Source organism: Delphinus delphis, chromosome 8 (assembly GCF_949987515.2).
Source record: "Delphinus delphis chromosome 8, mDelDel1.2, whole genome shotgun sequence".
Taxonomy (NCBI): domain Eukaryota; kingdom Metazoa; phylum Chordata; class Mammalia; order Artiodactyla; family Delphinidae; genus Delphinus; species Delphinus delphis.
This window is the reverse complement of record NC_082690.1, coordinates 104,985,365-105,010,366: the sequence shown is the minus strand read 5'-3', so window position 1 is coordinate 105,010,366 and position 25,002 is coordinate 104,985,365. Positions and strand designations below refer to the sequence as shown.

At 58.6% G+C, this 25,002-nt stretch overlaps 2 protein-coding genes across 13 annotated transcripts; both read right to left on the bottom strand.

Annotated features, from left to right (window-relative positions):
- Positions 1-292: 292 nt before the first annotated feature.
- Positions 293-8,849, bottom strand: SSH3 (slingshot protein phosphatase 3). Of its 5 annotated transcripts, none has more exons than XM_060019383.1 (14): positions 8,148-8,285; positions 7,560-7,600; positions 6,751-6,978; positions 5,680-5,798; positions 5,529-5,600; positions 5,111-5,176; positions 4,836-5,024; positions 4,659-4,752; positions 4,268-4,396; positions 4,139-4,185; positions 3,299-3,445; positions 2,861-3,061; positions 2,489-2,762; positions 293-1,402 (listed from the first exon to the last, which is right to left on the bottom strand). In XM_060019383.1, the coding sequence occupies exons 3-14, from the start codon at positions 6,787-6,789 to the stop codon at positions 1,130-1,132; spliced, it is 1,650 nt and encodes a 549-aa protein (XP_059875366.1). In that variant the 5' UTR covers positions 6,790-6,978; positions 7,560-7,600; positions 8,148-8,285; the 3' UTR covers positions 293-1,129. The 5 variants fall into 5 exon arrangements, with proteins under 5 accessions (XP_059875366.1, XP_059875362.1, XP_059875361.1 ...); XM_060019379.1 differs by having other exon boundaries at positions 6,751-6,982; positions 7,560-7,597; XM_060019378.1 differs by having other exon boundaries at positions 294-1,402; positions 6,751-6,982.
- Positions 8,850-9,351: 502 nt separating this feature from the next.
- On the bottom strand, positions 9,352-21,345 carry ANKRD13D (ankyrin repeat domain 13D). 8 transcript variants are annotated; one of them, XM_060019369.1, is made up of 16 exons: positions 21,063-21,345; positions 20,352-20,487; positions 20,098-20,222; positions 19,184-19,229; positions 18,958-19,101; positions 18,518-18,707; positions 16,084-16,167; positions 12,773-12,848; positions 12,303-12,384; positions 12,020-12,081; positions 11,782-11,912; positions 10,678-10,835; positions 10,472-10,588; positions 10,223-10,386; positions 10,055-10,143; positions 9,352-9,786 (listed from the first exon to the last, which is right to left on the bottom strand). In XM_060019369.1, exons 1-16 carry the CDS (start codon positions 21,150-21,152, stop codon positions 9,510-9,512), a joined length of 1,971 nt encoding a protein of 656 aa, XP_059875352.1. In that variant the 5' UTR covers positions 21,153-21,345; the 3' UTR covers positions 9,352-9,509. The 8 variants fall into 8 exon arrangements, with proteins under 8 accessions (XP_059875352.1, XP_059875356.1, XP_059875355.1 ...); XM_060019373.1 differs by having other exon boundaries at positions 9,352-9,708; XM_060019372.1 differs by having other exon boundaries at positions 10,055-10,089.
- Positions 21,346-25,002: the final 3,657 nt, after the last annotated feature.

Here is a 25,002-nt window from a genome sequence, read left to right as displayed (position 1 = left end):
TGCTCAAGAACTAGCATCAAGTGCCCAAAAGGAGAATTAGCTTCTGGGACGGGCTTGGTCCTGTCCACATAGGCATCGACAGCTTCCATTTCCTCATGGGTAACTCCCTTCCGCTGCCCCGACAGAGCCCAGCACCTGCTGTCCAGTGTAGACTTGTTCCCCTGCCGACCTGCCTGAGGGGGGCGGGGCAGCTAGCATTTACCCAGGCCCTGCCCCTGGAGATGAGGGAGATAGCGCCCACCTCCCCTCCTCTCTTCCCCATTCTTCCTCCCACCCCACCCCAAACACACCACTCCCCAATCGGGCCTGTCGCAAGATAACCTGGGAACTATGAAGAGACTGGAAGGGGTAAGGAGAGGCCACACTCCTTGTGCAACCAGAGAAAGAGTGGACCGACAAGCTTTATCATAAAATTGAAAACAATATGAAAATGTTTTTTCTTTCTAAGTACAAAGCCAGACACTATTAAGACTATGAAAAACTGGCCAGAGGCCATGAAGCTGAGAAAGAAGACTCTTTGGCGTAGTGCCCTGTGCTCCAGTGCAGTGCAGGTGGAGGGTGCTGGGGGCAGCAGCAGAAGACTCAGGCTGCTTATGGGGGGTGTGAGGGAGGCTGACCGGCCAGCCCCATCAGAGGGCTCTGGCTCCCCACTCCTCAGAAACTCCCACGTTTGGGGACTGAGGTTACTCTCGGCCTTTGGGGGCCACTGGTTCTCTGCAGAGCCCCAGGAGTGAAATGGGGTCGGGGGGATGAGGCAGACAGGAGTAGGGCAGGGAGGGAGCATTAGCCTTTCTGCACTGAGAAACTCTGTTTTTTATTCCATGGCTGCAAGTGTGTGTTTCAGGCAGCAGGTGAGAATGAAGCTAGGGTACTGTTGCCCGCAAAGGCACCTTCAGTCTCTCTACGACATCCCCAAATGTGGAGGAAATCTTGAGCCCTTGGACAGGTGGACATGGGTCTGAGACTTAAGGCTGTAGGTGCTGAGGCTGTAGTGACGGGAGTCTGGGGCCTCCTGGGGAGGAGCTAAGAGGAACGTGGACAGGCCGACAGGAGTGAGGGGTGCTCATCCCAGGAGCTGTGTCCTGGCACCTCTGTTTGTGTCTAGGGGGGCATGGGAATGTGTGTGGGCTCACACCTCGCCCTCCTCGCCACTGTCATCCACGCTGGGCTGCCTCACCACCTTCTGGTGCCTGGGTGTGGACGGACAGCCAGCCTTCCGCTGCTCCTGGAAGGCCCGGGTCCGGCTGGCCACCAGGGCGGCGCTGTTGAGGGCAACCACAGACTGGCGGGACTTCAGGGCAGGCCAAGGCCCCTTGCGGGCCTGGTGGCCTCCCTTGGCGCTTGAGAGCTGAGGGAAGGGCTGTGGAGGGTCTTCATCTGAAAACTCCTCTGGAGAGAAAACCTGGAAGGATGAGAGTATAAAGAAGATCACGGCGAAGTCGTTCCAAGGCAGGGGCACAGAGCACAGAGCCTAGAAAAGGGTAGATGCAGAGCATCTGTTGAGTGAATACCGAAAAAGCTACTACAGGTACTCACAGGTCAGAGAAGGGAAGGCAGCGCCCCAGCCCTACTGCCACTGCTCCTCAGCCCTCACCTGTCTGGCCCCCAGAAGCCCTCCTTAGCTCCCCTGCGCCCGCCGCGTCCTCCTCTTGCCCCCCACTGCTTTGTACAGTCAGTCCCATGAGCCACAAGGGAAACATCTTCCGGGTGCCGGGCCCTGGGCTGGGTGCTGAGTGAGGACACCCTGCCTTTAGGAACACACACACCCACCCATCAACCATCTGTTCCTCCCTCCAGCCTTCCACACCCAGTGCCTTTCCCAAATGTTCCCGTCCTCTGTGAGGTGAGCTCTCCCTCCGGGTCAGCGACCTTGGACTCAAGTCACATGGGGGCCTGATTTCCTACGGCAAGGGCCAGGTCTTACACTTGTGCCCTGCAGCGCTTAGCACAGAGAGGCTGCTTAGCTACTCAGCCAGCACTTCAGTTGTGTGAGTGCGATGACCCCTCTGCACGCCATCCTTCGATGGGTTGCCCTTCCGATTGGGGAGGGGGTGCTGAGATCATCTTATCTACACCCATCTGGGGTCAACAGTTGGTTGTGCAGCTCCTGGCCTGGGGAGGATGCTCCTTCCAAGGCTGGGCAGCCCTGCCGCTTAGGTAGCAAGTCCTTGCGTCAGGCTGAGAGCTGCCTGCAGCCGCCAGCCTAGGGCTGGTTTGGCCATGGAGCCCACCAGATGGCCCTGTCCCGTGACTGCTCTCTAGCTCCCGTGGAAGGCAGCGCTCGCCTGTCCTCATCGGTTCTCCTCAGCTACTCTGAGGGGATGAAAAGGAGCTGCCCAGGGTGTGGTCCCCCTGCTCAGGCGCCCCCCGCTCAGGGCCAAGCCGAGCCCCACTCCTGGACTTTCTCCATCCTCCAGCCACCTGCCCCCTCCTCATTTTGGCCCCCCCTCTGCCTCAACCTGGGCTGCTTCCTTAGCCCCAGCCTCACCTCTGGCAGGTCACCGTCCCCTGAGGTGCTTTCCAGCTCTGAGGATGGCTCCAGGAGGCTGATGGACCTCATAACCCCGCGGAGGTTGATACGGGGCCGTGACCCAGGCTCTTCTTTTGGGGCTGCCTGGCTCTCCTCCAACCCCACCACATTCAGCTCCCCACTGCCCCCGGGTTCTGGCTGAAGAGGTGGGAACGGTGTAGAGACCTCGGGGGCCAGGGGCTCCTCTGGGGAGGCCCCACCCACTTTCTGCTCCCAGACATGGCTCTGCCGGCTGCGAGGGGGTGGCCCTGAGTCAGCTTCCAGTGACCCAGCCACAACCTCCAGCACCCACCCCCACCCACCCCCTTCCCCTTGTCCCCCACTCCGTACCTAGCAGTCAGGATGCCCTGGTAGGTCTGCAGCTGGCGCAGAAAGCCGGGGTTGGGGCGGGCGATGGGCCGTAGCTCCTGCACGTGGCGCAGAGCCTGCTCCAGGCTCCAGCCGTACTGCTTCATGGCGTAGGCGATCACTGTGGCGGCCGAGCGGCTGACGCCCATCTTGCAGTGGACCAGCACCCGGGTGCCCTGCGCTCTGTGGAGGCCCAACCGGGTCAGCTTCCCCTCCCTCTCCCCCGCCCCCTTGCCATGCTGTCAGTGTCGGGGAAAGGCAGGTAGGTAGGTGGTGGGCTCACCTCCCAGAGCAGAGGGGAAAGGAGGTTAAGGACCCTGAGGGCCAGAAAAGCTGAGGGCAGAGCAGGCAGGAGGAGGGCATGGGCCCCGGACGGCAGGAAGCTGGGATGGGGCGGGCGGAGGGGTGGGACGGCCCGACCTTGCAGCCTCCACAAAGCGGTGCGTCTCCTTCCAGTGGGGCAGCAGCTGGGCCGACTCCTCATCCCAGAGGCGCACGTTGTGGTAGGTGAAGCGCTCGGGGTAGAAGTTGTCAATCTCGCGGGCCATGTTCAAGATGTGGCTCACCCTGCAGCACGGGGCACAAGGCCAGGCTGACGTGGCCACGGGCACCAGGCCCGTTGGCCAGCGGAGCCGGCGGACCTGGGTGTTAGTTTTCTGGTTCTGAGGGTCCGGTGGGGGCGGCACAGTTGTGGTGGGAGGAGGAGATGACGGTGACCTTGAGCAAATCGGTTCACCCCACTGGGCTTGAGTACTGTCCCCCCTGGCCCGTCCCCACCCCACTTCCAGGTAGCTGCTGGGCGGCCTGCAACATGCGCCCTTCTGTTATCGTCAGAAGTCAGTTAGAGCAGGGCTTCGGAGTTCAGCTGAGATGGGGTGGATCTGCAGCAGCTGGATGACAAGGGTCACAGCAGGTTTCCCGAAAGCCCATGGTGGACAAGTGACAGGAGCCGTTGGGAGCGGGCAGCCAGGTCTCCTACGGGAGAGGGGCTCTCCCTTCTCCCAGAGACGTGGTCAGGCGAAGAGGCGCTTTTCCGCTTTACAGCTGGGGGAGGTTAAGAGGGGGCCAGGGAGCTGCCAGCAGACCAGCAGGGTAGCTTATTCCCCTGTCCCCACCTGAGCCCATATGAGGGGAACGGCCCCAGGGGCGGAGCTGGAAGCAGAGCTAGCTGCTGCTGAGAGGGTTCTGGGGGTTTCTGGCCAGGTTTCCCCACGGGGGAGGACAGAGGGCGGGCAGTCCTGGGAGGACTCGAAACCCTACCTGTTTCTCTGCAGCTCCTCCAGGTTCGCTGCGTTCCACTCTGAGCCCTGTGAGCACGGAGAGGGCGTCACTGGCCCTCTCCCCCAGCTGCAGCAAGCCCCACCTCCCAGCCCTCAGCCTGCAGCTCACCAGGTAGAGGTGGGGGAAGATGCGGGACGCCCGGTCTTGCTGGGCCATGAGGAGCAGCATCTGGTTGTCGATGAAGTCGCGGTATTGTTGGAGAGGGCATCCCAGGCGCAGCTCCAGGGCCTGGCGGATCTGCAGGCAGGAGGGTGAGGAGAGGCTGGGGGTGCATTGTGAGGCTCCCGATGCCCCAGCCTTCCCTGGGGGAGGGAAGGGCCTTTGAGGACAATACTCTGTCCCATCAAGGCAGAGAAGCTGAGGCCAGGCACGTGGGAACAGCTTAGACAGCAGGAAAGCTAAAGTGGGAGGCTCCAAGGAGAGGGCCACTCTGGGGCCCAGCCGGAGGCCCCCACAACCAGGACCCCGCTCCCGCCCTGGTCCCCGGCACCCTGCCCACCTCTTTGGAAGTGATGCTCTCCAGGTCACTGGAGTCCAACACCTCCCACAGCTCAGCCCGGATCGCCTGCTCCATCTGCTCCTGTCCTGAGGGCCTGGGAACCGAGCCCATCAGTCCAGGGGCCCCTTCCCCGCTCTGCCGTGGCACAGCCCCCTCTCCTCCCCTCCCTGTACTGACCGGCCGGGCTCGATGCTGGGAGGCCGCAGAGACTCCAGGTCAGCCATGACCATCCACTCGTTGAGGCAGCTCTGGTCAGAGCTCAGTCTGTCCTGGTAGTGGCTGGCCCAGGCGAGGGCACTGCCCCCTGGCACAAGACCACTGCCTAGAGCCGCCTCACATGCCTGGTGCAACACCTGGAGTGTGGCCCTGGGACAGAGGAGAGGCTGGGTCACGCTGTCCTCCCTGCTGCCCCTACCCAGACCCTGAGCCATCTTCAAGACCCAGCCCCTTACCACATGGTCTGGATGCAGACTGGCTTGAAGATTCGACTCTGCCCACCAGATGTCACACTGAAGCCCCTGTGGGAGATCAGGTGGGGGTGGAACCCAGCTCCTGGCTCTGGGACAGGGCCGCCTGAGAGGCCTACCCACTAGCCACCTAAGGCTGGTCCTCAAAATATATACACATCATCTAAACTTCAAAATAAGCCCTGTTGCCAGATATGGGGCAGCTGAGGCCCAGAGCAGTTAGGTGACTTGCCCAGGATCACACGGTGAATCTCAAGTGGAGCTGAGAGTAGGCCCAGCCTAGAGTTCTGCAGTTGCTCCCCAGTACCCACCACACCCCTGCACACCCCCCCCATACATCACACTTAGTTATTCCACCCTCTGGCCCCTCTCCTTTCCCTTCCCTCCAGTTGCCACCTCTTACCCGTCTCCATCTAGGTACACCTGGGTGTCACTCCAGAGAGGCAAGACCAGGCCTAGGGTGCAGCTGGGGGAGCTGGCAGGGACAGAGGGAAAGCTGTTGTCACCCAGCACCTCCCTTCCTTGCCCTCCTCCCTTCCTCTCCCTGCTCCCACCTGCTATCAGGGAAATCCACGCCCAGAAGGACTGTCTCATCCTGGCTCAGACGTTCTCTTGTGGAAACTACCAGCAGGTAGCGGAGCCTGGCGGGCCGGGCCGCCTCCAGCTGGGCTGCCTGGGGAAGATGGGAAGGGAACAGCCCAGGGTCACAGTGACCCAGAGGACCCTGCTCCCCCCACCCCTACCTGACACACAGCCGGGTCTAGAACAGACCTGCCACCTGCTCCCTCCGCACCCATCCCTGTCTTCCCAGATACCAGATCAGTGGTTACAATCTAGTGGTTCCCAACTTTGGGATCTCATGGTCCAATAAAATGTTTAGAAAGATTCTTCTCAGAGAGGGTGTGTGTGAACAAAAGGGGAGAATGGGCATGACAGATTGCCCTTTTTTTTTTCTGCCTAGGAAGGAGGTTTAAGAAACACCTTTCCACTTGCCATTACCATAATTTGATTCAAGGAATGTTTTTCACCAAAGAACTATTAAGAACACAGTTTCACAATAAAGGATGGTGCTTCTGTGGAATTAATTCTGCCTTACAAAAAACTGACTGCATCTTGTTTTTCCCATTGCTGCAGTGAGATTGTTCCACAGGCATCTGGGAACTGGTCCTCACTTTCCCGCCTGTGTCCCATTCCCGCATGGGCCCCTCCAGCACATGAGCCCACGGTGGGTGCTCAGCAGGCCCCCCTGAGCACCAGTTTATTTGTGGGCAACTCACATAGTAAGGAAGGTCTTGTGCTGGTTGAACAGAAACCCGCCTCTGGGTAATTCCCAGCTCTTGGACCTAATCTGACCCTACAGGCTCACATCGGACAAACCTCCCCATCCTTTCCCAGCTCTCCAGAGACCCGAAGACATGGCCGGATCGCCCTGTTAAGACAACTCTAGCCGAAACAGCAGAGTCATCGGGGTTTGGGTAACCGCTACGCTCCCCAGGGGGCCCCCTGCTCTCACACCACTGCTCCCCAAACACACACACACTGGCCCCATTCCACCCTCTCCTCCCACCTGGGGAGTGGCTCTCTCCCCTTTCAGACGGCCAGAGGGCTCTGGACGGGGCCCTCACCAGGCGGATGTCGTCTTGTGGCCTTAGCAGCCCCACCATGAGGCGCAGGTGCTGACTCTGTTCCTGCTTCCTGAGACTCTGGGGCCCATGCCCGTCGTCTGTCTGGTCCCCGTGGGGCTGCTCCTCCCCGGGGGGGTCCTCCACTGGCTCAGAGCTGGCCTTGGCTGCATCTCCATCATCACCTCCATCCTGCAGTCCCAGGACAGCCCCGCCGAGTACTGCAAAGCTCTGCCTGGCAGGGGAGCAGGGAAACCATGATGGCCCATCATAGCTCTTAGGACAGGGGTGTGTCAGAATCACCTGGAGGGCTTGTTAAAACGTGCTGGACCCCATCCCCAGAGACTCAGTGGACCTGGAGTGGAGGCCTGAGAATGTGCATTTCTAAACAGTTCCCAGGTAATGCTGCCCCAGCACTTTGGGAAGCACTGCCTTGGGGGCTCTCAAGCCTCCAGCCCACCTGTTCTTGTCTGAGGAGGGGTGGAGGCTGCTTCCTTTTCCATCCCACCTGCCTAACTCAGTAGATACTGTGAACCTGGTGGGGACTCAGGAGTCCTCAGGCCCTGCCGTCACATGCTGCCCACTGGCTCGTGACCACTGGCCACAGCCAGGTCCAGGACAGTGGGTGAAGGAGCTCCAACTGACCAGGGGGAAGATGAAAGCAAAGGCAGCCAGCTGTGCCCACCAGCTGTGCCTACTGGCAACACTGCCCCACATAGTACGTAGTGGGCTTTGGCTGCAAGTCCTCCAGGATGGCTGTGGCCAAGGCTGGCGGCTGGACAGAGGTGCGTGTGTTGGGAAGAGGTGCTCACCTTCGCTGGAGCCGGCTTCTGCGCTGGGACACCTGGTCCTGCTGAGAAAGCAGCCCCCAGAGTAGAGTGAAGAGGCAGGGAAGGATTCTCCTCTCCCCTGTCTCAGGGCTGCTGTGGTGGATGGTGGAGGGATCGCGCCCCCTCCGCGCACACCGCCCCTCCCCGCAGTGGGGAATGGAACCAGAAAGGGGGTCAGGTCCCCTTGGCGCTGCAGTCCACTCTCCACGTGGAGGCACTGGGGGAGCCCGGGCCCAGGTTCCGGTCCACCGGCCGGAGGTAAGGGGGCGGGGCGGGGGGGGGGAGGGGTGCGGGCGGTCGCGGCTGGAGCGCCTGAGGCTTTGGCCCCTGTCTGGGCCCAGAGCGGGGTAGGGCCTCCGCAGGCGGTCACGGCTCCGGATCTCGCCTTGGTCCGAGTTCCTGATTGCCTCAAGATTCCCCCCCAACCCCTCCCCCCCACAGCCTGAGACTTGAAGTCCCCCTCCGCACACCCCCAGGCTTCAGGGGAGGCTGCCCGTGGACAGCAAACACTCCCCCAGGCCCAACTGGCAGCCAGCTGCGTGGGCAGGACCACAGCAGAGCCAGACTCACCGTGGGCCCCACAGGCGTGGAGTGGCCGCCGGCCGGGGGCGAGCGGCTTACTGTGACCAGGGCCATGGGACCAGACCGGGGGCACCTGGGCCGGCAGGGGCACAGCACCCTCCCGCAGCCCCACGGACAGTCCCTGCCCCGCAGGACCAGGAAGGAGAGTCCGGAGCCACCAGGGCCTGGCACCTCCTCGAGGGCGGACCTTAAAGGGCCAGACACCCGTCCAGCCTGACCTGAGGAGCCCGCAAACAGTGGCCACCGCCCCTCCCTTCGTGTCTCCACAGGTTCGGTCCGCCTCGTCCCCGCCCCCCGAAACACGTTGGGGGCGGGGCGCAGGTGCGGAGCCCGGCAACGGCGGCGGGAAGGGGCAGCCTACGTTGGGTTCAGGGTTCGGTCCCTCCTCACAGGAGGCGCCCCTGCCCCTGTCCTCCCTGCTCCGCCCAGTTAGGTCACCTGAGCTGTGCTCTGGGCCTCAACCGTTCTGCTAGCAGCAGAGATGGGACCTAGGGAGGAAGGACTGAGGACCCGGGTCTTGGAGAGAACCAGAACCCGTGGGTCTTAAGTGGGGAGCACCCCAAACTTCTTTCTCCTCGCCGGTTGGCCCTGGCGCTTCCACTCAGCATGAATCACTGAGAGACACTCGAAGCTTCAGGGGATATCAGGGTGGGTTTAGAACTAACCCCTGAGGCTCACAGCAGGTCCTCAGGGCCACCTCGGAGGTGAGCAGGGCAGGGCTGAGCAGGTTCACAGCGGCGGCAGAGGGAAGTGACTTGTCTAATGTCACTGCAGTAGAACCTGCCGGAGTCAGGTCAGGAACGCAGGCCTGGGGCGCAGGGCCTCCTCTGACCCGGCAGAGTCCGGAGAACCAGCCTCTCCCCGTCCCTGACACAAGCAGGGGTGGGTTCCCGGAAAGCCTGGCTGTGTGGCCGGAAGAACCGGGGTCTCCAGTAGGTGGGATAGGGCTCGGGGGAACTGACGTTCAGGGAGCACCTACTAGGGCACCTGACACCTGTCGGCTCATTTTACCCTCCCAGAAGCCCTGGGGGTGGGAGGCGGTCTCATTTACAGCTGAGGACACTGAGGCTCAGAGGGGCTAAGGGGACCACGGTCAGGATTCAAACCCAAGTCTAAGGCCATTGCCCACAGTGTCTCCCCTCGGTGCCCCCCAGCACTCCCCCCCCAGCCCCCCCAATGAGCGGAGCAAGCCTGCTGCTGAGGGTCTCTTTATTTCCATCTCAGTCTCCAATGCACGCCCAGCCGCAGGGCTCCAGGCCCCAAGCCCAGCAGCAGCAGAGTGTCTATAAATAAATAAGTTACAAAAGTAGGGGGCGGTGCAGCCCCGGGCAGCCCTCCTGAGGGCGGGGCTCAGAGCTCCGTGAGCGAGCGCTGTAGGGTCCGCTGTAGGTCCTCCTCCTCCCGCCGCCCCCGCCGCTCCCACTCCGCCTGCTCCCGCGCAGACAGCTCCAGGGCCAGGCGAAGCTGCTCCTCAAAGCTCGGGGGCGCCCTGAGAGGGGCCCCCGGACCCTCAGGCTCTGTGGACATCTGCAGGCTTTCCTGGAGGGCCCTTCCAGGCGAGGCATGAGAGGGGAGAGCAGACCCGTGAGCGCTAAGGCTGGGGAGGAGGCCGAGGGCTGGGACATGGCTGCAGAGGCCGAAGATAAGGACAGGGAGGCTGGGACCCGAGGACCGGAGACAAGAGACAAGGCCGGGCCCTGTCTCCCCATCCCTCGTGCCGCCCTCGCTGGTGGGCAGCACGGAAGATGGAGGGTGGCCTCAAAGAGGGTGTGGGGTCCTGGGGCCAGCACCTCCCTGCTACTTGACCCCACCAGCCAAGAACCCCCCCAGCCGGCAGGGTCCTCGAGGCAGGGCGGGGCTGAGACATGGACCTGGCAGGTCCCGGAGGGCCTCACCGCTCCAGCTGAAGCTGCTCCTCGTAAGCCGTGACCTGGGGAAGGTGGGCACCAGGCCGGGTGTTGGTCAGGGCTTCCCAGACAGTCACCTGCAGCAGCCAGAGCCCGGAGCTGTCACCTCTGCCACCCCTGCCCACGCCCGGGGCCCAGCTCCTGCCCGCACCCCACCTGCTCCGCCTCCGTGCCCGCCTCCAGCAGGCTCTGCTGGATGGCAAACTGCAGCAGGTCGTCGTCCTCGTCGCGAAGGGGCTCGCTGCGCTCTGCGCCCAGCACGCTGTACCCGTCGGGCACCTCAAACACGGCGGGGTCCACCTCACAGGGGAAGGGGCTCGCTGGGTGCAGCAGAGGGGTCGTGCTCAGCCCCTGGTGCACAGAGACCAGCGAACCTCACGGCCCCGCGCCCGCCCACGGCGGTACCTGAAGCTGCGATGGCAGAGCCGGGCGCCGGCACCCACACCGAGCTCAGGGGCTCGTCACAGCCACACAGGTTGCTGAAGGTGATGCGGGCGTTGAGCACGTGGAAAAGGGGGATCTCTGTGAGGAGATGTCGAGCCTGAGCCAGCCCTGCAGCCCGTGCCCACCCCACTCCGGGGGCCCTCCTGCTGCCCGGCCCACCCTCTCACCAATCTTGACCGGGAAGCCGGGCGGGAGGCGCAGGGTGATGAAGTCCCGCAGCTTGGCAAAGTGAGCGTTGCTGATGGCCATCAGGTCGATGATGGGCATCACCTGGTCACCCAGGGAGAGCGGGTGCTCCTCGCTCAGCCACAGTGTTGCCTTGAACCTGCCCGGCCAACCGCAGGACGTGGGTCAAGGAAACTCTGGTGGCCCCTCTGCTAAGGCGCACCTACTCTGGACATCTGCCTCTACTGCTCTCCACCTGGCCTGGGGGACCCTCTTCTCTGCTCAGCTGCTCCTGCCTGCCTCCCCCAGGAGCTCATGTCCTTCTGGCCCTACAGCCTGAGCTGCCCCCCGGCCCTGGGCTCAGGCTGGGCCCCGGGCGCTCTGTGCCAGCTCAGCTCTCCTGGACGAGGAGGGCAGGGCTGAGCTCCTGGCTTCAGTCCCGCCTCGTCCACAGCCCTGCCCTCCTCCTCGGCCCACAGCCAGCCAGCACGTCGCACTTCACCGTACTCTGGGGTCCCGCACAGCCCGACAGTTCGGGACCGCACTGCTGGGGTCGCATCCCAGCCCCGCTGCTGCGTGGCTGAGGGAGTCCACGTGAGGTTCCTGGCACAGTGCTGGGCCCACCAGACGCACTAGAAGTCACGGCTCATCAGAGCCTCACAGCACCTTTGTGAGCAGGTGGCCAAAGGCAACTGTTCTCGTTTTACTGAGGGGGAGGACAGACTCTCAGAGGGGAAGGTGATTCCTTGGGCCACGAAGCCAGGAGGTGTTAGAGCCGCGTGCCCTTCCTGTCTGCCACAAGCTGGCCCCCAGCAGGTGCTCGTTCAGTTGAACGGAAAACCATACATGGGTGGTGCTGCCCATTCATTCGTTCACCAAGAAGAGCGACCAGTCCTCTGAGCCAAGCCCCGAGCTGGGTGCCAAGGACCATGGCTAAAGCAGACCTGGCCCGGCCCCCAGGGAGTGAGTCGAGAAGGCAGCCAGCTGGGTGAGTGAGTCCCCCACTCCAGGGGGCCCTGTGTGTGACAGGGTCTGCAAGGGCTCGGGGGCACCAGGCAGGGTCCCCTGTCCCAGAGGGAAGCCCCCCGCCAGCCCCCAGACCTCACCTCTGTACTTTGCTGGACATCTCAATGGGGCGGCCGATGTTCCTCGACTCCAGGCTGAAGTTGGGGTCAAAGTACTCGTCGGGGGAAATGGCGGTGGGGTTTGTGGGGCTGGCTGCCTGCTGCACAGGAGCCTGGGTGGCCCCGGGACCAGGCTTAGCGCTGGGGAGGCGCCAGCCCGGCCCCGCTCAGTGGGCCCTGCCAGTCGGCCCCCAGCCCCCGGCCCCCAGTCCCGGCTCACCCCATTGTGGGAGGAGTGCTGCTGGGCCATCCCAAGGAAGGACTGGAATGGAGTCTTCCCCCCTAAGGAGAAGGGGTGGAGCCCATGAGGGGACCTGGGGCCACTGCCCCCAGACTGCCCACACCTAGCCTCCACCCTGGGAGCCTCCCCTGTGGTGGAAGGCGGAGCAGACGGGAACGGGGAAGCCTTCCAGCTGGTCCCAGATACTCTGGCCCTGACCCCAGATCAGGGTGACCACCCCGTACGGTGTGACTGGGCAGCAGGCAGGCGCACCTGGGTTTACCTTTGCTCCTCGACTTGTCCTGATCGGAGAGGTGCTCCGTGCGTGTGCGTGTCACCAGCTCCACATTGGTGGCGCTGTATACCTGGGGAGCAGGGGGGACACAGGGGGAGCTGGGGGCTCAGAGCCTGCTGCCCACACTCAGCCTCACCAGCACAGGACCCAAGTCCTCCTGTCCCCAGGGACAGATAGGATCTCACTCCCCACAGTGGAGGGGGTGGGGTCTGAACCCCGGGAAGTCACTAATGAGGGTAAAATGCTCCTGGCTTCATCTCGGTGATCCGGGTAGGGGCCCGTGCTGTGGGTAATCCCTGCGTGCTCAGCAGGGGCTGGGCACTCGGGCCCCACTGTTCCCATGGCCACACAGGGCATCCGGAGCCCACGGGCTGCTGGGTCTCCCTCCACACAGGGTGGATGTGGAGAAGGGGCAGATTTCCTGGGCCTCGTCTCCTACCCCAGCTCCCACCACTAGCCTCTCCTGCCTTGGCCTCGTAGCCGCTAACGGTTTCCATCTTCTCAGACCGCCAGCCCCAGATACCACATTTGTTCCTGAAACAGACCAAACAGGAGCTCATGAGGACCCACACCCCCCAACTCTGGCCAAAGTCGTCCCTTCCAAAGACCCCCTCCAATTTGCCTTCCTGCTGTGAAACACACAGGGGCCTTGAGGAGGCTGCCTGGACAGCTGGGGACAAATGAACAGAGGACTGAGGACTAGAAAGTACTGGGGAATTATTAATTTTTGCTAGGTGTGATAATGGCGTTGGGGCTTGGTTTAAAAACATCCTTATCTGTTAGAGTCACACGCAGAAGCATTTACTGTTGAAATGATACGACATCTGGGACGTGCTTTAAAATAGTTGGGGAAAAAAGAAAACAGGAAAAAAGTGAGGAAGGGTAGATTCAACAAGATGGGCAAAATGTTGGGAACTCCCTGGCGGTCGAGTGGTTAGGACTCAGCGGTTTCACTGCTGAGGGCCTGGGTTCGATCCCTGGTTGGGGAACTAAGATCCCACAAGCCGTTCGGCGTGGCCAAAAAAAAAATTTAAAAAAAAGATTGGCAAAATGTTGATAAATGCTGAAGTTGGGTGATGAGAACATCATACTAGTCTCTCTTCTTTCATATGTGCTTGAAATTTTCCATAATAAAAATTTAAAAATAAAGCTATGTCTGATTCAACAATAATAGTTGGAGATTTCAGTACCCCACTTTCAATAATGGATAGAACAAGCAGACAGAAGATCAACAAGGAAACAGAAGACTTGAACACGCTACGAACTAGACTTGATAGACATCCTTAGATCACTCCACCCAACAACAGAATACATATTCTGCTCAAGGGCATGTGAAACATTCTTCAGGATAGACCGTGGGCTCGGCCATAAAAGAGACCTCAATACAACTGAAAGGACAGAAATCATACACAGAATGTTCTCCAATCACAACTGAATGAGGGCTTCCCTGGTGGCGCAGTGGTTGGGAATCCGCCTGCCACTGCGGGGGACACAGGTTCAAGCCCTGGTCCGGGAGGATCCCACGTGCCGCAGAGCCATCTGGACCCGCGAGCCACAACTACTGAGCCCACGTGCCACAACTACTGAGGCCTGCGCGCCTGGAGCCTGTGCTCAGCAACAAGAGAAGCCACCACAATGAGAAGCCCACTCACTGCAGTGAAGAGCGGCCCCTGCTCACCGCAATTAGAGAGGGCCCGAGCGCAGCAGCAAAGAGGCAACGTGGCTAAAAATAAATAAATAAAATAAATAAATAACAACAACAACAAGAAAGCAACCTTAATTAAAAAAAAAAAAAAACTGGGCTTCCCTGGTGGCGCAGTGGTTGAGAGTCCACCTGCCGATGCAGGGGACACAGGTTCGTGCCCCAGTCCAGGAGGATCCCACATGCCACAGAGCGGCTGGGCCCGTGAGCCATGGCCGCTGAGCCTGCGCGTCCGGAGCCTGTGCTCCGCAACAGGAGAGGCCACAACAGTCAGAGGCCCGCGTACCGCAAAAAAATTAAAAAAAGACAACAACAAAAAAACTGAATGAAATCAGAATCAGTAACAGAAAAAAGATGACTTGGGAAATTCATGAATATGGGAAGAGTAAACAACATACTCCTAAATAACCAATGGATCAAAGAATAAATCAAAAGCAAAATCAGAAAATACTTTGAGATGAATGGAAACGAAGATACAACATACCAAAACTTATGGGACACAACTAAAGCAATGCTGAGAAAGAAACTTATAGCTGTAAATAACTATATTAAGAAAGAAGAAAGATCTTATATCAATAAGCTAACCTTCCATATTAAGACACTGGGAAAAGAGCAAAGTAAACCCACAGCAAGCAGAAGGAAGGCAATAATAAATATTAGAGTGAAAATTAATGAAATGGAGAATAGAAAAACAATAGAGAAAATCAATTCAACCAAAAGCTGGTTCTTTCAAAAGATCAATGGAATTGACAAAGAAGGAAGACTCAAACTACCAGAATCAGAAATGAAAGAGGGGGCATTACTACTGACATTACAGAAATAAAAAGGATTATAAATAAAAGAATATGATGAACAATTGTACCCCAACAAATCAGATAATTTAGATGAAGTAAACAAACCCTAGAGAGACATAAACTACCAATACTAACTCAAGAAGAAGTAGATAATCTAACAGACTTGTAACAAGTAATGGGACTGAAGCAGTAAAAACAAAAACAAACCAAAAAGTACCCACAAAGAAAAGCCCAGGCCCAGATGGCTTCACCAAAGAATCCCACCAAACTTTTAAAGAAGAATTAATACCAGTTATTCACAAACTCTTGCAAAAAATAGACAAGGAGGTGACACTGCCTAACTCATTCAATGAGGCATTGTCCAGATACTAAAACCAGGCAAAGACATGACAAGAAAACGATAAACCATTACCTCTTAGGAATATGGACACAAAATAGTAGCCGACCAAATCTAGCAACACATGAAAAGAATGATACACCACGACAAAGTGAAATTTATCCCAGGGATACGGGGTTGGTTCAACATCTGAAAATTAACTGATAGCAACACATATCAATAGAATAAAAATAAAAGTCACGTGATCATATCGATAGACACAGAAAAGGCATTTGACAAAACCCAAACCCTTTCACAATAAAAACACTCAACAAACTAGGAACAGAAGGCAACTTCCTTGGCCTGATAAAGCATACCCACAACTAATGTCACACTTAATGATGAAAGACTGAATGCTTTCCCCCTTGTTTCTTTATCAGAAACAAGATAAAGATGTCTGTTCCTGCCACTCCTATTCAACATTCTACTGGAGGTTCCAGACAAAGCATTTAGACCAAAAAAAAAGGAAATAAAAGGCATTCGGATTAGAAAGGAAGAAGTAAAACTATTAACAGATGACACGGTCTTACATATAAGAAATATGAGGAATCCACTAAAAACCCATTAGACCTAAAAAATGAGTTTGACAAGATTGCAGGATGTAAGATCAATATATAAAAATCAATTGTATTTTTATAGATTTGCAATGAACAGTTCAAAAATGTAATCAAGAAAACAATGCAATTTATAACAAAAAGAATAAAATACTTAGAATAAATGTATTTACTGTAAGTGTAAAACTTATACTCTGAAAACTACAAAACATCATTGAAAAAAAATTAAAGATCTAAAACGGAAAAATATCCAACGTTCATGGCAGAAGACTTAACATTATTAAAATGGCAACACTCCCCAAACTGTTTTACAGATTCAACACAAACACTATCAGAATCCCACCTGAATTCTTTGTAGAAATTGACAAGCTGAATCTGGAATTCATATGCAATTTCAAGGGACCCACCCAGAATACGTAAAATAATCCTGAGAAAGAAGAACAAAGTCGGAAGACTTATACTTTCCAATTTCAAAAACTTACGACAAAGCAACACGTGATTAAGACAGTGCACAAAGAGAGTCATACAGACCAGTGGAATAGAACTGAGAGTCTAGAAATAAACCCATACATCTCTGGTCAACTGATTTTTCCACAAGGGTGCCAAGACAATTCAATGGGAATTAACAGTCTTTTTAACAAACGGTGCTGGAACAAGTGGATAGTCACATGCAAAAGAATGAAGCTGAATCCTTACCTCCCACCATATACAAATATTAACTCAAAATAAATCAAAGAGCTAACTGTAAGAAAACTACAAAACTTTCAGAACAAAACATAGGGGAAAATCTTCATGACTTTGGATTTGGCAAAGTATCGTTAGATATGACACTAAAAGCACGAGCAACAAAAGGAAAAATAGATAAAGTGGACTTCATGAAAACTAAAAACTTTTGTGCTTCAAAGGACACCATCAAGAAAGTGAAAAGACAACCCACAGAATGGGAGGAAATATTTGCAAATCATGTAGCTGATAAGGGATTTCTACCTAGAACATACAAAGAACTCTTGTAACTCAATAATAAAAGATAACCCAATTTTTAAAATGGGCAAAGGGGGACTTCCCTGGTGGCGCAGTGGTTGGGAATCCACCTGCCAATGTGGGGGACACGGGTTCAACCCCTGGTCCGGGAGGATCCCACATGCCGCGGAGCAGCTTATCCCGTGCGCCACAACTACTGAGCCCGCGCTCTGGAGCCAGCGAGCTGCGACTACTGGGCCTGCAGGCCACGACTACTGGGCCTGCGGGCCACGGCCCTCAGCGTGCACCTAGAGCCCGTGCTCCGCAACAAGAGAAGCCGCCGCAATGAGAAGCCCATGCACCCCGGTGAAGAGTGGCCCCCGCCCGCCGCGGCTGGAGGGGGCCCGCGCGCGGCAACAAAGACCCAATGCAGCCAAATTAATTAATTAATTTTTGAAAAAGATAAAATGGGCAAAGGATCTGAATAGACACTTCTCCAAAGAAGATATACAAACGGCCAATAAGCACATGAAAAGATGCTCAACATCATTAGTCATTAAGGAAATGTAAATCAAAACCACAGTGAATACCACTTCACACCTGCTAGGATGGTTATAACACCAAAATAAATAAATAAATAATGAGCAGTAAGTGTTGGTGAAGATGTGGAGAAATTAGAACCCTTATATACCGCTGACTGGAATGTAAAATGCTGCAGCCCCTTTGGTAAATAGTCTGGCAGCTCTTCAAACAATTAAACATCTGTGTTTAATTACCACATGTCACCACAGGACCTAGCAATTCCACTCGCAAGTAAATACCCAAGAGAAAGAAAATGTATGTCCACACTAAAACTTGTACACTAACGCTCAGAGCAGCATTCTTCATAGTCAAATAGTCAACAGTCAAAAGGTGGAAATAATCCTTATGTCCATCAATGGACGAATGAATAAACAAAATGTGGTATAGTCGTGCAGCGGACCTGGCCATAAAAAGGAATGTAGCAGTTACACGCTACAACTTGGCTGAACCTTGAACACATGACGCTAAGCAAAAGAGGCCAGTCACAAAAGACCACACATATTGTATTATTCTATTCATATAAAAATCCAGAACAGGAAAACCTATAGAGATAGAAAGTAGATTAGCTGGGGGGGAGGGGATTGTTGATTGTTAAAGGCAGTTGATTGGGAGTTGATTGTTAAAGGGTACAGGGTTTCTTTCTGAGGTGACGGAAATGTTCTAAAATTGGACGGTGGTACCGGTTACGTATCTGTGAAGATACTGAAAACCACTGAACTGCATACTTTAAATAGGTGAACGGTACAGTATACAAAATTATATCTCAAGAAAGCTGTTTTTTGAAAAAAAGTGTTTCTGAAGTCTGTTATTGGAACTGGGGCACATGTTGTCAGAGAAATAACACCCTGCCGGAAGGGTGGGCTCCTAGGCTACCCACAAAGGACTCTGGCCCAGACACAGCTGCACCGCTGAGAAGCCGACCTTGCTGCAAACAGCTGCCCTGCACGGCAGCCTCAATCCTCGTTTTTATGGGAAACACGTGAGGTCAGAAGTCAGGAAACTGGGGACTCCCTGACCCAGCCTCCTCCCAGGGAGACAGCTGCCAGTATAGACAGGCGTGCAGGAGGTGGAAGGTGCCACAGGACCCAGGACCAGCAGGTGGTCCAGAAGAGACACCGGGTCTGCAGGGACCCCCCTCCCCCTCCCGAGCAGCCTCTGCGAGGGGCTCAGCCTCCCAGAAGCCTGAACTAGAGGCTCGAGGGCACTACCCACAGTGTGGCCAGGGCCCAACTAACCTCTCGAAGGCCACATTGCGAGTGTCCAGGTGGGTGGAGACGATGGGAGAGGTGAGGCGACTGGCCACATGCTCCTCACTGGGCCGCATGGTGGCCAGCAGCGCTTCAGGCTCGTGCAGCGTGAGCCCCAGTGTCTCCGTGTGCACCAACTGCCGGTCGTGGTCAACTTCCATCACCAAGGCTCCCGCCTCTGCCAGCCGGCGCGGGGGTGTGAGGGGGACGAATAAGTGCCAGGACCAGACAGTGGCCAGAGGGCTATCGTGGTGCCCTCAGCCACCTCCTGCCACGGGGTGTGGCCTCAGCCTCTGGACGCCCTCCACCCCGACCTCCATTTACACATCTGGAGACAGAGACAGAGGACAGCACTGTCCTCACAAGCCACGGGAGAACCTGGGGGCCCTGGTCTGCTGCGTGCCTGCAGGGAGCCCCCCAGAGCTCACCCTGGCCCTTGAAGATGAAGCTCCTCCGGCCGCGTTGCCAGGTCATGTGCTCAAAGCCCAGGAGGCTGGTGTCCACCCGCAGGTTCTCACCCCGCTTCCACACGCGATACACGTCACTCGGGCACATCTTGGACACGAGGGGCACTGCAGGAGGCACAGAGGTCACCAAGGTTCTTTCCCAACGGCCCCAGCCCAGGCCCCTGAGAGCCAAGAGGTCCCCACTCACCCCAGCTGGTGAACTCCCACTTCATCTCCACATAGAAATCGGGGGCCTGAGATAGACCAGAGCACCGATCAGGGCCCTGCCTGCAGCAGGGCCCAGCGGGCCTGGGAAGCCCCTCGTCCACAGGCCCCCTTCTGGAAGCCCAGCCCTTCCCCAACCAGGGATCAAACCCAGCCCCCACAGTGAAAGCACGGAGTGCCAACCAGGGAATTCCCTCAGTGAGGTGTGATGTGCCGCCGTGGTCCAGCTTTGCCCCCAACCCAGCCAAACCCCACCCAGTAAAGGGTGGGCCAAGTGGGGCCTGAAAGGTCTGCAAGTCATCAGGCTATAAGCATCTGCAAGCCTGGGGCCAGGCTCAACCTGGCCACTAGCCCACTGGGGGTCCCTGGCGGAGCTTCTGCCCCATCTGGATCCCAGAGTCCTCATCTGCAAAGGGGGCATAGTGACCCCCTGGGGCCCTGCCCCCGGGGTGGAGGGCACAAGGTAGTGTGCTCTCCCAGTGGGGGCCCCCTACCCACCCACTGTGTGCTTTGAGAATGGTGGACAGGAGTCCAGGCCGCATCTGCTAAGTTGGATGAAATCCGCCTTTCAGTAAATCTGCATTAACCAGGAGACCCATGATCTAAAGCTCTGTTGAGATTTCTAGCACTAGAGGACCCTCTATGCTGGCAAAAGGCTTTCTCTCCAAAGGGAGAAAAGCCTCATCCACGTGGGCCTAGTTGCCTCTCTTTCCTACATCACCCTGGGTTGGGGTCAAGAGAGAGGGACCTCACTGACAGTGTCAGGAAAGCATGCTGCACAGGCTGGGTGCCCTTCCAAGGCCAGGCCCGGCAGGGTTACCCCACATAGTCTGTCACGGTCCCCTCCATGGCGCCCCACACCCCCCTTACTGGCCACACCTCTACGTCCTGCTGTACCTGGCGGAGTTTGTTGAGCAATTCCGGAATGCCAGCCAGCCTCTGCGTGGCCCTCTGGTAGTCCCGATACTGAAGTACCAGCTGCACCATCTCAGGGTCCCCAGTGCTGACTGCCTCCTGCAGGACTGGGGGCACTGGGCTGCTGAGGGGAGCTCTCTAGATGGCTCCAGGCCTGGCCATTCACTCCCACACACCACCACCACCACCACCCCCCGCTGCCAGCCTCAGGGGAGCCCCTTTGCCCTCTGCAGTACCTGCCCAGCCCTGGCAGCTCTCTTTGCCCACGTTGGCATTGTGTCGAAGGAGGACTCTCACGGACTCCAGGTTCCCCAGGGACACGGCCAGCTCCAGGGGGGTGCGCCCCCGGGGGTCTTCCTGTTCGATGTCGTGCTGGGGGAGATGAGACACTCAGCACAGGGCAAGTAAGGAGAGGCCAAGGCAAGAAGGCCACTGGGATGAACAGGGTTGGGAGTCACTGCAGGAAATAAGGACAGCACACAGGTGGTGGAAATGGCAAAGGGTGGCCTGAGTGTCCTGGCAAAGGAGGAGAGGGGGTAGGTGGGAAGGGCCTGCCCACCTCTCCTGCCCTCTGCGAGGGACAGAGCTGGGGGCCCGGTGGTGGTGGGCAGGGGTGGGGGTGGGGTGGGGGGAGGGCCTGGTCTGGTAGAGGTGCAGCTGCCCATTGTCAAGAGTTTGGACTGACTTGGGGACCAGGACCGGGCTGCTTTTCTCAGACTGGCTTAGGGGTGGTGCGGCGCGAGTTCGGAGGCTGGATGCAGTGTGAAGTGGGGAGACCGACAGGGCAAGGCCCAGCGCTGGGAGCCGAGGTCAGAAGCCCAAGCTCGAGGGGCAGGTGACCTCTCTTCTGGGCCGGGAAGAGGGAGCCGGGCAGGCGGCCTCCCGATGCAGACCACAGATTTGGGTGGGGGACCAGGAGGACGGCCCGGGCGCCCGATGGGCCTCACCTGGCGGCTGTGCAGCGCGGCCTCCAGTTCGCGGTGCCGGTTCGCCCAGACTAGCCGATGCAGCGGGAAGGTGGGGCCCGGGCCTGCCATGCTGGGCCTCAGCGCCTCATCCCGGGCGGGCCGGCGGGCGCGGCGGGGGCGGCCCGGCTCCGCCTCGGCTTCGGGCCTGGCGCGGGCCCTTCGCCTCCCGTCCGCGCCGAGCCGGAGCAGTGCCCACCGCAGCCCCCGCGCCCCCGCGGCAGTGGCGGCAGCGGCGGCGGCGCAGGCAGAGGGGAGGGCGGGTTCGGCGGGCTCGGCGGGCGGGGCTGCGCCGAGGCGGGGCGGGGCGTCGGGCCTGGCGCGCCCTTGCTTCGCAGCCGCAGAAACCTCAGCCCGGCCGGCACTCGCCGGGGGCGGGCGAGGGGTGCTGCCCAGCAGCCCTGGTGGCCACGTGCGCCAGGGCAGAAGCCAGGACCTGCGTCTCAGCCCGGGTCTCAGCCGGGAAGGGTCTGCGGAGGGCGTTCCGGAGGGCGGGGCCTGGATGCAGCTCCGCCAGCGCCCGGCAGGGGGCGTCTCAGACACGGCGCAGACCCATCCTGGCGGGTCCGGAAGGGGAAGGAGGGAGTCCGGAGACTGGGCGGTTCGGCGAGGGGCGGGGCCGGGGTCCCCGGGACGTGAGCGCGAGTGTGCGCGTGCGTGCTCAGCGGGCCGCGGGCCGGTGGCTCTTGGGGTACGCGCGTTTCCCCGGCAGTTCCTTGCCTGTGACCCCGTGTTCTTACCCAGACCCCGCGGTTACAGACCAGGCCTGTGTGTGCGGGTGGGATGCGAGGTGCGGGCTTGCCTCCCCATCACCTCTGAGATGCCCCTAAGTGCTGACCAGCTTAGCCTGAAGCACCTTTCTCAGGGACCTGGGCCAGTGTATGCTGCCGGCACACCACAGGCTGGACCTTGCCCTGGGGTGGGGGGTGCACTGGAGTCAGGAATGGGGGTACGGGGGGGTGGGGGAGCAGGCCTGGCTAGCTCTAGGTCTTCTGGAGGGCTGTTCACCGTGAGTGGCTGCTTTCATCCATCGCGTACATCCCTTTTGCAGAGGCTGCACTTTGCTGCCAGTGTCAGGAGAGGAAGGAGAGTTTCGAAATCAGGGCCAGCCCCTCCACCCACACCGGAACCAGGGTGCAGGCCTCCTCCGTTGGTTGAGCTCCGGTGTCCTTACCCTGGCCTTAGCCTGGGTTTTGGTGAGGCAGTGGCCAGGCTTGGCCAAGACTGACCTTCTGGTTTCAGTCTCCCTATTTAAAAAATGACCAGATAGTTTGATGTAGATGTTTGAGCTGCGTCTCTGGGCTGGGAGGCCCTAGTTGCCATTTTCACCCTGCCCTCTCACTGTGGCCAGGTGGCTTCTGTGCTCTCTGGGATCACTTTGCTACCCTACGGTGTGGTGTCATCAGGTCATTGTAATGTCCTTGGGTCTAGGACAGCTTAAAGGCCTCTGAATGTCCAGAACTCTAAAATCAGTCCCTGCCGGCTGCCTCTGCTGCAGCCTTCTCTAGCCTCCATCTTCCTTAAAAGAGGCTACCCTGTCTCCAAGCCCTCTTCACCCCAAATCTAACGGGACTGTCTCAGGCCCAGCCTCTCCTGATTTCTGCGGCCTTAGACATAACTCCCCCCCCCCCCCAGCCCTTGACTCCTAATTCCACTGTCTTCTCAACCCTTTCCCGGGGCCCCTGTTGTCCCTCCCCGACTCCCAGTCTGGCTTCTCCCAGCTGAAAGCCTGTCTGTTCCCACTGTCACCCTGATGCCACCTCCAGGACCACATTTCAGCTCCCTCTGGGACACCTTTGTGCCTGATGTCCCATGCAATCCATCAGCAGTTTCCAAACCACATGCAGCCACATTCACCCTCTTCCCTTCCGGCCAGCTCTGCTCCCTGGCTGTCGTGACTCTGAGTGATAGCACAGGCCTCCTGCTGTGCCATTTTGGACTCCCACTTCTGTCTCGTCCCCAGGTCCCGCCCATTCCCACTGGGCCACGTTCTTCCCATCTGACCCCTTTGCATCTCTTCCTTTACCACCACCATCGTTATGACATCTCTTCCCTGGACAGAATCAGTGGCCCTTCACCCGTCTCCCTGCCTCCTGTCCTTCACCTCCTTCCACACGTCCTGCCTGTGGTAACAAGCAACTTGTTCTACAGCCAGCTCTCATCATGCAGCCCTGGTCCAGAGCCTGCAAGGACTCCCCAGAGCCTATCCAGGTTCGGGCTGCATCTCCATTGCCATCTTCGTCGTGCAGTCACTAAGTGCCCCTGGGCTCTGGGGTGGGTTCAGCCTGCATTCAGGGCCTCCCAGGCCTGGCTCCTTCCCACAGTGCTCCTGCCAACCTGAGCCACTCCTGACTGCCGGGCCCTTCCCTGCATCGGAAATGCATCCCCACCTCCTCCACCCCAGTGCTGGAGGCCCAGCTGAAAAGCCATTTCCTCAGAGGCTCCGTGGAGCTGAGTCCTTGCCAGCAGAGTCCTGCACGGAGCGGGCAGCAGCGACATCACCCGTGTGGGCCTGGACGGCAGGGACTTGGGGAAAAGAAAGTTGAACAGAGCCTCTGGGTACATGAGGCCTGGTGCTGGGGTATCCCTCAGGCTCAGGCTTCAGGGACCTCTACTGGAGGCTGCACAGCAAGGCCGGAGGTAAGACCAAAGCCAGAGAAGGCGAAGGCCAGAGACTGTGGTGTGGCCCCAAGGGCAGAGGTGCTCATCTGTCCACAGGGGTGTCCTCAGCATGGGTCCTGGAGGGCCAGGTGGGCTTGGTCGGTCCAAACATGACACCAGGCACCAAAGGGCAGGCACCTCCTCCTGCTTCCCTGGCAGTGGGCGGAAGACCCCTTCTGCTCCCACAGGGTAGGAGGGGCGGAGTGGGAGCCCCTCCCCGCCCCGGGGTGCTTGGGCCTGGGCTGGCCGTGGATGCCGGCTGTGGAGGTGGAGGGGATCTGGCACCACCAAGACCCTCTCCTCAGGCCCCAGCCCCGTGGAGACTGAAAATGACCATCGGGCACAAAAGAGTCTGACACAGCCAAGGAGTCAGGCACCATTTTTTATAAAAACGCGTATATCATTTTTCACTCTTTAAAATCACATTCAAAAATCGGCAAAGAGACGCCCCGGGGGGGTGGGGTGAGTAGATGGGAGTGGAGGGCCCGCTGACGCAGCCCCGGGGGAGAGGGCGCGACACCACACACGGCAGCGACTGGCATGAGGGGGCATGCTGCGGGCGAGGTGGCGCCCTGTGGGCAGTGGCACTGACGGGACACGGGGCTCTGGAGCTGGACGGCCGGGGGCACGCACGGAGCGGCCTGGCGTGGGGAGGGCTGCCCCACCCGGCCCCCTCTCACTGTGCTGCCCGGCCAGCCCAGGCCGGCCCCCTGTGGTCCTGGGCAGAAGAGGCCCTGCCCAGCCCAGGGAAGGGGGGCTCGGGGCCAGGCGAGGCCAGCGTGGCACAATCCACAGGTGCCTTTTCTGTGGTCCCTGAGCCTGGGCGCTTGGGGTGGGAAGAAGAGGGGGCTTCAGTGAGGGCAGCAGCAGCCGCTGCCAACACCACCCTCCTGGCCAAGCCCCACGGTGTCCAGGGAAGGTGGGAACGGGGGACCCTTCCCAAGAAAGGGTGCAGGAGCCTAAGTCACGCGGGAGGCCCTGGGGTCAGGGAGACAACGGGCCCCCTTGTCTACCGACTAGCTGGAGGGCAGGTCAGTGCAGGGCTGTGTCCCTGTTACAGGAGGGGCTGCGGTGGGAAAATTCAAGTAGCATCCCTGCCCTGCGGCCTCCCCTGGGCTGGGGAATGCCGGGCCACCCAGCTGGGCTGTGGGCACAGAGCTGGAGGTGGCCCAACTCCACGTGGCACCATCCCTGGGGAAGGGGCAGGAGGGCCGCTGGGGGCGGCTGCTCTCCCTGCACGGGAAGACACCGGGGGTGGGTG

Bases quoted from the DNA above. Each gene is read 5' to 3' on its own strand.
- SSH3 (XM_060019378.1), bottom strand. From the start codon at position 8,213: ATGGCCCTGGTCACAGTAAGCCGCTCGCCCCCGGCCGGCGGCCACTCC. The intron at 6,983-7,559 runs GTGAGCACCTCT...CTCCCCTGCCAG, and splicing joins AGAAGCCGGCTCCAGCGAAG to GCAGAGCTTTGCAGTACTCG. The intron at 5,601-5,679 runs GTGGGAGCAGGG...TGTCCCTGCCAG, and splicing joins GTGGATTTCCCTGATAGCAG to CTCCCCCAGCTGCACCCTAG.
- ANKRD13D (XM_060019369.1), bottom strand. From the start codon at position 21,152: ATGGCAGGCCCGGGCCCCACCTTCCCGCTGCATCGGCTAGTCTGGGCG. The intron at 20,223-20,351 runs GTACTGCAGAGG...CAGTGCCCCCAG, and splicing joins GAGCTGCCAGGGCTGGGCAG to TCCTGCAGGAGGCAGTCAGC. The intron at 19,102-19,183 runs GTGAGTGGGGAC...TGCCTCCTGCAG, and splicing joins GTGGGAGTTCACCAGCTGGG to TGCCCCTCGTGTCCAAGATG.